At 41.5% G+C, this 12269-nt stretch overlaps 1 protein-coding gene across 1 annotated transcript in view; it reads left to right on the forward strand.

Annotated features, from left to right (window-relative positions):
- The first annotated feature begins 3068 nt into the window (after nt 1–3068).
- LOC120540559 (sialoadhesin-like) overlaps nt 3069–12269 on the forward strand; it is a 77531-nt gene continuing 68330 nt past the window's right edge. The window contains 3 exon segments of the mRNA XM_039771399.1: nt 3069–3240; nt 6200–6649; nt 10707–10764. Of these exon segments, the coding sequence (XP_039627333.1) occupies nt 6638–6649; nt 10707–10764 (70 nt within the window). The 5' untranslated portion in view covers nt 3069–3240; nt 6200–6637.

Raw genomic sequence — 12269 nt, forward strand, 5'->3', positions numbered from 1 at the left:
GCTTTCACCTCACCCTTGTGAAAGTCACATGAAGCACGTGACTGTTGATCACAATGATCTCCTGTGTCTCCTTAACGCCATCGCACACTCCTTGTAATGTTTTGAGCCTGTCTCTGATTCCAGCTTTCAGCTCTGCTCTCTCTGTCATTGTAACACTTTGATTGTCTTGGAGACCTGAAACTACACTTGAACAACACCTAAACAATACTAAATGAACAATTACAACAAACAACACCAAACACTCCACTCCAGCTGACTGCTGTGCTCCAGCACACCTTTGTAATGAGGATAAGCACAATAAAAGGGATGATGTTGTGACAGGACGGCCTTTTGAAAAATGAGAAGGCAAGTAACTCAAAAAGAAATATGATAAAATGGGAAAATATGAATAAAAATATAAAGAAATGTAAAACCTGATATCACCAATGATAGGGCAACACTCTTTAAATGCATCTCAGTGACCACATCCTTTATGCCAAGTGGAAAGAGGTGTTAAAAAAGCAGCACCACTGTGAACGTCACTAAGACAGAAATAACAAACCTCATCAAGAGACACACAGACAGTGAGACACATCTTGGTCAGCACTGATGGAGAAATCAAGAAGAAAGAAGCTTTTGAAACCAGGAACATGAACAAGGTGCTCTAAAAATCTGAAATGCATGTTGTAAATGGAGAGACCCCTTTAGCTCCATAGAATCGTTGACTGGACCATAAACCAGCAATCAAGTAGATGGCATCACATAACATTACCTTGAGCAACCTGCTTTACTGAATTCTGGGTTGTGAAGGATCTGAACCTAACATAGCAGCACTGAGTGAAAGGCAGAGGACAACCTAAGAACTCCACACACACAACAACCAGGTGCTGGTTTTAAATTGAGAACCTTAGATACGGCAGGCAGCCGTGCTAACCACCATATCACCATGCTGTCCTCAGTGTTGTTGATATTGAAAATAAAGTGGGAAAACCACAACAAACGTTTGGGGCACCGCCCTGTATACTTTCAACAAAAAAAGGAAAAAAAAGGAAATAAAATAGAGAAATTGCAAAATACAAAGAGTAGGATCTAGAGACAGAGTCTAACATTGGACTGCTGGTAACTAGATGAGTGGCGTTTATATTAGGACTCAGACAGGAAGAAGTGGGACCAATGGGTGGAAATGATGTCAGACAGAGTAGTTAATGGAAGGATCTTCGGAAGGAACTGGAAATGAGGGTGATGGTGGAACTAGAAATGAGGTGGAAAGAACCAGAAGTGAGGTTTCAGGAAGTCTTCTTTTCTGATGTCTGCAGATGATGAAGAACAGACATTAGTGCACTTTGCCAACCCCTCCCTGGACACATCCCTTTGGTTAGCGAAGCCCTTTCACTGCCTCCCAAACGCATGTGTCTGACAAGAAGAAGGACAAACTGCACTGACGTTTCTGAGAGAACTGGCCCATGCATTACATTAATGGCGCTGTCTGTGAGTATGTGTGTGTTTGTGTGCCAATCCACACTGTTGAACCTGCACAGATCCTCCATTTGCACAGGAGAAGCACGCAGGCTATTCTTCCTTTCCAAAGATTTTGCCCAGGGAACTTTATTTAGTGATGGAAGTTGTGCTTTACCAGGACGGTGCCCCAGTAGGCATTCTGTGGACTTGGCACACGTTTGCAAAGTAGCTGCATGCATGGTGGGTTTAGCCAGGAAAACTTAATCTGTGGCCAAACTGTTTACATCCTGGAGAATTTATTTGGTGACCACGATCGCATTTTATTCAATTCCAGAAGACAGCAGTTAATCCTGCTATGTTTAAATAAAGATAGATAGATAGATAGATAGATAGATAGATAGATAGATAGATAGATAGATAGATAGATAGATAGATAGATAGATAGATAGATAGATTGATTGATTGATTGATTGATATTTAATCACTCTTAATGTTTGTCTTCCTTGAGCTTATTGTTGATTAAAAGATCCTGTTGACCATTTTGCTGAAACTCACCAACATCTCACTCAGCCCACGTGCCACACACAATTTGTGAACAAATGCATGACAGCACACTGTTAGTCCAGCGGTGTGGGTGCTCTTCAGTAACCCAGATGACTGAGTTGAGGTCCATCCATCTCAGGTGTGTTCTGCTCCTTTTAGATTAACGGAGGTTTAAAGCTGCTGGCCGTCCCCATAGGATCTTTATCAAAAGTGTGGTAAGCCAGCTGCCTCCTTAAGTCAACTGTCCCATCAGCCATTTCACATCAAATCCACCTTTTGCTTCCTTGTATTTGATTGCCAAGTTTACCCTGATATGTCTCAACAGACAATGAAGAGATCTGTTAGGGACTGAAATAATTGAGAAGGTGGAGTGTGGTACTTGCAAACCGAACTGTAGAACAGGATTATTTGTTTCTGTTTGTCCTAACATTGCTCTTGAACCTCCACTTAATCTCTCCATTTTACTTTTTATTGCACCATTGGCCACATCTACCATCATAAGGTGCTTTACTGGGCTCATATGGTGACCATGCAGTATAATTGATTTCCCTCAGTTACTTTCCTGATTGCCCTTCCTGTATTTTCAGTATTTACAGGATAACTAAAATCCACCCGTATCTCCATTTACTGGACATGGTTTTTAATTAAAGGATTATGGGGAGCTGGAGTAGCAACATCAGGAAGGAGCCAACACCACATGGGATGCCAGTCTTTGATATGGCAGCTTATAATTCTCCAAAGATCACACTGGCCCAATCCATGTTGTCATTAATTTCTTTTCCAAATCCAGGAAATCCAATGGGGGGACGCAGACCTTCACAGCCTATCTCAGAGACCCCTGGTGCAAATCACAAGCTCACATGGACAAAGTCTTGGATGAAAGTAGAATGGCAGAGAGACAACACACAAAAACAGAGAGACAATGACACGGTCGGAGACTGAATGAAGTTCTTCAAGTTGTGAGGCAGCCGCCTTCTTGTAAAGTAAAGTCACCCGCCCTTGACGAATGTAAAACTCTTGCTAATAATACTGACTAGCATCATAAGTGAAACTGGAAGTTCTCACCATTTTGGGTTGTCAGTGACAGGAAGTCATTTGCAACACATTTTAACAAGTCACTGGCCTCCTTATATGAGACGCCTTTTTGTAAAGTAAACTCATTCACGTCACTCGGCTGGAGGAACTTCAACTGTCCAGAGAAGATCAGCAGCTGAGGGACACACAAGTCGGCTACAGAAACTGAACAACATGCAGCGACAGGTAATGGTGACTTGTTATGTCTCTGAATTGGATGTAAAGAATTTCAGTTTTCAATTATAAACAAAGGCTGTAAAACTGAACAGAAAAAAATCAAAAAGAATTAATTCATAATGATTTACAAATGTCAGATAATTACATTAATTAAGAAGTTTAAAATGTGTAATTAATTATAAAGGAATACATTAGAGCGGCACAGCGGTACAGTCGTTAGTACTGCAGCCTCACAGAAGCAGGGATTTGAGTTCAGATTGTGCAGTCCAGTTGGTCTCTCATATGTGTGTGCAGATCGGGGTCACAGGTGACGGTGATTGGCTCGATGTCACTGAATGTGTCCTGTGGTGGACTGGCGTCCCATCCAGTGTTGATCCCTGAGTTGTACCCGTTAATAACTTGACTATTAATTTACTGACTGCCTGTGATGTCTACCATGAAAGCTGATAAATATTTTGTATTTCTTTATTTGTAATCTAGACAAAGCAATTGTAATATCTGATAGTGTTTCAGAAGGCATATTTTACTTTATTCATGAGAACAGCTGTGCCATCACCCTTTCAGTGTTTAGGACGGACTCACAATGTGAGATTTATGTCAGGGGTGAAGCATCAAACCGTTTGGTGATGGTGACTGTGACTGGACTTACATGAGCCTGTAGGCCATCGGCCACAGGAAGGCCAGAAACTGACCACACAAAGCAACTGGGGGATGAGCTGCGTCTGAACTATTCCACTGGTGAACGGCCCAGGATGGCGTGAGTTTGTCAGGAGCTACACGGGGAAAATAAAGAGAAAGGCTGGCAAAGGCTTGCACTCTGTGCCATGTTGTATCCTGATGAAAGCAGATGAGATGATGAACTGAAGAGAGCAGGCTGCCTGGGTCTGTGCAGATGATGAACTGACCAGGAAGAACCGAATGTAACTATAAGTCATTGGGCCAACTGAAGCTACACATCTAACGTTATCTGGTTACATGGTCTTGGTTTAAAACCACACTTTTAGTTAAAAATAAAAAGTTTTACCTTTAATACATAATTTAAAGTGAAGCACTTTCACCTGCCTGTTCTTTCATTCGGTCTAATTGCCTGAGGTTAAATGCTGTCCTCAGACAGGGGAGTCATTCATATTGAAAACGAAGTAGCAAAACCACGACAAAGGTTTGGGACACCACCCTGTATACTGTCAACAAAAATAGGAAAAAAAAGAAAAGAAAATACCAAAATTGCAAAATACAGACAGTTATCCCTTGAGACTGAGTCTAATTTTGGACTACTGGTAACTAGATGACTGGCATTTATATTAGGATTCAGACAGGAAGAGGTGGGACCAATGGGTGGAAATGATGTCAGACAGAGTAGTTAATGGGAAGATCTTCAGGTGGAACTAGAAATGAGGTGGAAAGAACCAGAAGTGAGGTTTCAGGAAGACTTCTTTTCTGATGTCTGCAGATGATGAAGAACAGGCATTAGTTCACTTTGCCAACCCCTCCCTGGACACATCCCTTTGCTCAGCTAAGTCCTTTCACTGTCTGCCAATCACACACGTCAGGCAATATTTTATTTGAAAGGCAGTGAGGTTGAATGGGGAAGAAGGACAAACTGGCCCATACCTTACATTAATGGCGTTGTCTGTGACGTAAAGCTGAGTGTGTGTGTGTGTTTGTGTGCCAATCCACACTGTTGAACCTGCACAGATCCTCCATTTGCACAGGAGAAGACCGCAGGCTATTCTTCCTTTCCAAAGGTTTTGCCCAAGGAACTTTATTTAGTGATCGAAGCTGTGCTTTACCAGGACGGTGCCCCAGTAGGCATGCTGTGGACTTGGCACATGTTTGCAAAGTATCTGCATGCATGGTGGGTTTTGCCAGGGAAAATTTAGTTTGGGGCAAAACTGTTTACTTCCTGGAGAATTTATTTGGTGACCACAACCACATTTTATTCAATTCCAGAAGGCAGCAGTTAATCCTGCTATGTTTAAATAAAGATTTATAGATAGATAGATAGATAGATAGATAGATAGATAGATAGATAGATAGATAGATAGATAGATAGATAGATAGATAGATAGATAGATAGATAGATAGATAGATAGATAGATTGATTGATTGATATTTAATCACTCTTAATGTTTGTCTTCCTTGAGCTTATTGTTGATTAAATGATCCTGTTGACCATTTTGCTGAAACTCACCAACATCTCACTCAGCCCACGTGCCACACACAATTTGTGAACAAATGCATGACGGCACACTGTTAGTCCAGCGGTGTGGGTGGTCTTCAGTAATCCAGATGACTAAATTGAGGTCCATCCATCTCAGGTGTGTTCTGCTCCTTTTAGATTAACGGAGGTTTAAAGCTTCTGGCCGTCCCCATTGGATCTTTTTCAAAAGTGTGGCCAGCCAGCTGCCTCCTTAAGTCAACTGTCCCATCAGCCATTTCACATCAAATCCACCTTCTGCTTCCTTGTATTTAATGGCCAAGTTTACCCTGATATGTCTCAACAGACAATGAAGACATCTGTTAGGGACTGAAATAATTGAGAAGGTGGTGTGTGGTACTTGAAAACCGAACTGTAGAACAGGATTATTTATTTCTGTTTGTCCTAACATTGCTCTTGAACTTCCACTTAATCTCTCCATTTTATTTTATATTGCACCATTGGCTACATGTGCCATCATAAGGTGCTTTACTGGGCTCAAATGGTGACCATGCAGTATAACTGATTTCCCTCAGTTACTTTCCTGATTGCCCTTCCTGGATTTTAGGTATTTACAGGATAACTAAAATCCACCTGTATCTCCATTTGCTGGACCTGATTTTTAATTAAAGTGTTATGGGGAGCTGGAGTAGCAACATCAGGAAGGAGCCAACACCACATGGGATACCGGTCTTTGATATGGCAGCTTATTTTTCTCCAAAGATCACACTGGCCCAATCCATATTGTCATTAATTTCTTTTCAAATCCAGGAAATCCAATGGGGGGACGCCAGAGACCCCTGGTGCAAATCACAAGCTCACTTGGACAAAGTCTTGGATGAAAGTAGAATGGCAGAGAGACAACACACAAACACAGGGAGACAATGACACGGCCGGAGACTGAATGAAGTTCTTCAACTTGTGAGGCAGCCGCCTTCATGTAAAGTAAAGTCACCCGCCCTTGACGAATGTAAAATTCTTGTTAATAATACTGACTAGCATCATAAGTGAAACTGGAAGTTCTAACCATTTTGGTTGTCAGTAAGAGGAAGTCATTTGCAACACATTTTAACAAGTCACTGGCCTCCTTATATGAGACGCCTTTTTGTAAAGTAAACTCATTCGCGACACTCAGCTGGAGGAACTTCAACTGTCCGGAGAAGATCAGCAGCTGAGGGACACACAAGTCGGCTACAGAAACCGAACAACATGCAGCGACAGGTAATGGTGACTTGTTATGTCTCTGAATTGGAAGTAAAGAATTTCAGTTATCAATTATAAACAAAGGCTGTAAAACTGAACAGAAAAAATAAAAATCAAAAAGAATTAATTTATAATGATTTACAAATGTCAGATAATTGCATTAATTAAGAAGTTTAAAATGTGTAATTAATTATAAAGGAATACATTAGAGCAGCACAGAGGTACAGTGGTTATTACTGCATCCTCACAGAAGCAGGGATTTGAGTTCAGATTGTGCAGTTCAGGTGGTCTCTCATATGTGTGTGCAGATCGGGGTCACAGGTGACGGTGATAGGCTCGATGTCACTGAATGTGTGCTGTGGTGGACTGGCGTCCCATCCAGTGTTGGTCCCTGAGTTGTACCCGTTAATAACTTGACTATTAATTACTGACTGCTTGTGATGTCTACTGTACAAGCTAGTAAATATTTTGTATTTCTTTATTTGTAATCTAGACAAAGCAATTGTAATATCTGAGAGAGTTTCAGATATTCATGATAACAGCTGTGCCTTGATGTTTACTTAACCATCACCCCTTTCAGTGTTTAGGACGGACTCACAATGTGAGATTTATGTCAGGGGGTGAAGCATCAAACCGTTTGGTGATGGTGACTGTGACTGGACTTACATGAGCCTGTAGGCCATCAGCCACAGGAAGGCCTGAATCTGACCACACAAAGCAACTGGGGGATGAGCTGCGTCTGAGCTATTAAACTGGTGAACGGCACAGGATGGCGTGAGTTTGTCAGGAGCTACACGGGGAAAATAAAGAGAAAGGCTGGCAAAGGCCTGCACTCTGTGCCATGTTGTATCCTGATGAAAACAGATGAGATGATGAACTGAAGAGAGCAGGCTGCCTGGGTCTGTGCAGATGATGAACTGACCAGGAAGAACCGAATGTAACTATAAGTCACTGGGCCAACTGAAGCTACACATCTAACATTATCAGGTTACATTGTCTTGGTTTAAAACCACACTTTTAGTTAAAAATAAAAAGTTTTCCCTTTAATACATAATTTAAAGTGAGCACTTTCACCTGCCTGTTCTTTCATTCGGTCTAATTGCCTGAGGTTACAGGGCTAAAGAAGGGAAGGGGCGAGGAAGTGCTGAACTGAAGTAGTGGATCTGACCACAGAGTGCTGAGTGTATGGGATGTGAGGCATTGTGGTGAAGTCTACACAATACAGAATATAAAAGGGAATATAGAGTTCATTCCAGTCTAACCAGTCCATTGCCTTTGCAACAGAAAGTGTCCAGTCTGTCCTGAATGTCTGTGTGCTCAGATGCCATGTCTGTGGTGTGCCAGCATGTCTGTTCTTCTTTAAGTTAACTTTAAAACTCTGAGTGTTATTTTTATTTTCTTTAGTCCTATTTGAGAAAGGACTGAGCAGACCGTTAGGAGTTTGTGCTCCTTTAATGTGGGTGATGACATCATTAACATGTTCAACAAGTCTGTGATGGGCACTGTGGTGTGCTGGGCTGGTGACATCACCTCAAGATAGGCCCACCGAATCAACAAGCCGACTAAAAATGTAAGCTGAGATAAGGAAAGCCCTCTGGACCCACTATAGTACAGGTGTCCAGCTCCAGTCCTGATGCAGTGGCTGCAGGTTTTCATTCTAACCCTTTTCCTAATCAGTGACCAGTTTTCACTACTAATTAACTCTCTTCCCTTCATCTTAATAGCCCTGTTTTTAAGGATTCATTCCTCTGAATTGATTCTTTTCTTCATTAAATGAAAGCCAAAAAGAAATGAGATGTGAAATGAGCCAACAGATGACCTGCTAAATTGGGGCTTCAAACCCCAACCAGTTTCACTCCAACAAGTGTCTTAATGAGAAGCCAATTCTTGCAGTTAATTAAACCTGCTATTTAATTACATGACTTGATGCTGCTCCCATTTTGCCACAGCAGACATTTCCAAAACTGCTGATTTTCTGTTTTATCTTTCTAAGAATGCTGTCAAAATGTTTTGGTGACTTGAGAGATCAATCTTACTGAGACCTTCACTTTTATTTTCAGATATTGTGTGATGGGCACAGGTGAGGTGGTCATATGGTGACTCGTTTTGTATCATTATTATGTACCTGGTAATTAAGGAAAAAAAACCACAACTAAGGGCCTGAGTCAAGTTAATTAAAACTAAGGCAATTTAGTTAATTAGCAGCAAAAACTGGTCACTAATTAACAAGACAGTTAGAATAAAAACCTGCAGCCACTGCGGCCCTCCAGGACTGGAGTTTGACACCCCTGCCCTTTAGATAGCAGTGGTGGAGGAAAAAATGAAGACAAAACTGATTTCCACTATTCTGCACATCCTCTGCGTAACACACACACACACACACACACCAACTGAGGACTTCAGCTAACAAATCATTCAGCAGAAGTGTGTCAGGAAATGTGACTGGGGCTCCTGTGAACTAACAGCATTAGGCCTTCATTGCACCTCACTGGGGCAAATCTAAAGTTCTCTTTCTTTTCAGTCATTCTGGTGTGTATTTGAGAGGGCTTATTGTTTGTCATAGTATAATATGTAAAGTTAATAAAGTGCTTATCTATCTATCTATCTATCTATCTATCTATCTATCTATCTATCTATCTATCTATCACTGCACATTTGTTGCTTTTAATGGCTATTTAAAATTTCTTGCAAAGTTGTCCTCACTGTCATCTTAAATGTAGAGTTTTAGGACAAGGAGCTTTAAAACATTGAAGAGACAGGCCTCCATTTTCAGTTTGCTATGATTTTAATTCTTTTCTTCAGAAGAACATCTGTTTATGTCGTCCATGTCTCAGTGTGCATTTCACATAAAGCAGATCTGTAAAACACGAGGACCTTCACCACACACCCATTTTTCAGTGACAGGCCCTCATCAGCCAGACCAGGAGCAGACAGTGTGACTTAAAGGCTGAGGCAGCGGTCCTTCAAACACGAGGGTCCCAGTTCAAGTCCTGTGTCTGCGAACCATTTAACCTGCTGAAGCTCAGATTGTTGAAGAAAAGAACTTAAATTGAAACCGTTACATGATTGAGCTCAACTTGGTAAAAAGTGTTCTATATACCCAGCCATCCATCATTCATTTTCCAACCCGCTATATCCTAACACAGGGTCATGAGGGTCCAGTGGAGCCAATCCAAGCCAGCAAAGGGAGCAAGGCAGGAACCAATCCCGGGCAGGGCACCAGCCCACCGCAGGTTCTATATATTAAATTTACTTTATCTATTATCATCCATAGATAACAGAGGTTGGTCTGAGAAAAGATTCTTTAAAACAGGGATGTTTATGATAAGAATGAAGTCATCAGCAAGTTTAATAATAATAAAATATGTCCAATAGACAGAGCTCGTAACAAGAAGAATGAGAAGATGAAGAAGGGGGTTCAGTATTTCAAAGGTGGAACTGAAAATCCTCTCCTGGCCGTCCTCCATCTTATGAGTTGCTGTCACGGTGGTCCACGGTTCATCGCCACACAGATTTCCTCAGCTGCGATGGTGCCCACTGCTAACGCCAGACCAATATGCAGGTGTCCATTAATTGCCCTGGACCTTAATCTTTATAATTATATGCTGCATGTCAGGCCTTAACATACTTTATGATAGAAAAGCAAATTACAAAGAACATTCAGGTGCACAAATAGAATTTTAAAGTCTCTGGTGACAGCACATTTATTGGACACAATTTTCTATTTTAGCAACCCACCCTGTCCTTTGTACCAACAGTCAGAGTCGATCCCAGTAGAGTGAGAAGCCAGACAGGAGCCAACCCTACATTGGGGGCTTTTCTAGTGCGGGTCGAATTGATGCCCACCCAGAAGGTTAAGGAATCTAACATGGAAGTGTCTGAGATGTGCGGGACACCAGAGAAAACCTCAGGTAGAAGAAGGTGCAAACTGCAAATGGGCCTTTGAGTTGAACCAAACAGTAGTGAAGGTGGAGCACCGACCACTGTGTGTGAACAGAGAGCCTCACATTCATATCTGGTGAAGTTTACAATGGCTGAACTCTAAACTCATCTTCATGTCATTATTTGATTTCAGGTCTCACCACTGAAGATGCTCCTCCTGATCTTTTTGGCCACAGTTTCATGTGCAGACGGTAAGCTCAGCAGAACTCCATTTTGTTTGAAGAGCTCCAGCTTGTTTTAAAACTCCACTTTATTTTACAACTCCATTTCATTCTTGGTGCTCAATGTGATGTCAGACTCTCTGTGGTTTCTGCTGCTGAGCTGAACTTCTGCTAACTGCTGCTTATGGTGCTGCTTTACGCTGTTCCCTTTTTATTTTTTTAGTTATTCATTTGTCCATATCTGTCTTCTTTCTGAGCCTCCTGTTATTTATTTGACGTCAAGACACCCTTCAGTCGGTCAAATCGGCTCAATAATTAACTTGTTGATCTCTCCTTGTATTTCCAGCTGGGTTTATATTCTTGTGTTTTATGGCTTTTTCAGGATGGCTTCATCTGCTCAGGTCCTCACAATTGTCTTGTCCTCTTTGCATGTCTGTTTGACAACCTCTGCCTTTGCCAGCTAGTTGTGTGAAATTTGTAATGTGAAGTGTTGATGAAAAATCAAGAAGTCGTGGCTGTCTGCTTATCTTTCACAGCTTGGACTCATTAATCTACAAACAGGGCTTCTCACACTTTACTACCACTTCAGATACAAAAGTGTGACGTATTCGACCAGATCCCTGTAACACTGAGCTCAGTCAACAGCCTCTTAAAAGGTCCATCTTTGCATCCCAGACACGATAAGAACATCCAGGCTGACCGTTTTAAAGGCTCTCTGAGTCTGCACGTCCACTGCTGGGCTCACTAGTTTCTTCCAGATTTCCAAACCTTTTGTGTGAGGCGTTGCTTGTTGTTTTCTGTCTTGAATGCACTTGCACTTGGTCTCCACTAGGTGTGCTCATGTCTACCATTTGATATTAACTCAATGAAGTTAACTAACTAAATGAACTAAACTTACACAATTTTGAGACCACGTCTGAAGTACTCTGTTCAGCTCTGGTCACAAATGGTGCAAGAAAGACTCGGCACCTTCTTCAGCTCTGCAGAGGAGAACAAGCAGGTGCATCCTGGGACTTGAGAACATATGACAGACTCAGAGAATTAAACCTGTTTAGTCTGAGAAGAGGAGACTGAGTGGGGAACTAAGACAGGTTTTTAAAATTCTCAAAGGCATTGAAGAGCAGAATCTTTCAGTTTGATTGTAAATCACGTACTGCAGGACATCAGCAGAAATGAAGAGGAAGGGCGTTTAGGACTGACATCAGGAAGCTCTTCTTTAGGCAAAGAGTTATGGGAATCTGGACCAAACTAAACAAGTATGGAGATGAAACTAAAACCTTAACAACCTGTAAGAAGGATCTGGATGGGATACTGGGACAGCTTAGCTAATAGCTAAAGCCTGATGAACTGAATGGTCTCCTGTCTTTTTCCAGATTTCTTAAGTTCTTATGACGTCTTCTTGATCAGCTTCATCAAAGCCTTTGAAAATTCTGAACACCTAAATGAGTTTTTATGGTGTAGGATTTTTGATGATTAGAAACCAATAAGACTTCTACCAGGAAGATGCCATAATAATGTGGGATTTGAAAAGGAAT

Source organism: Polypterus senegalus, chromosome 12 (assembly GCF_016835505.1).
Source record: "Polypterus senegalus isolate Bchr_013 chromosome 12, ASM1683550v1, whole genome shotgun sequence".
NCBI classification, from domain to species: Eukaryota; Metazoa; Chordata; class Cladistia; order Polypteriformes; family Polypteridae; genus Polypterus; species Polypterus senegalus.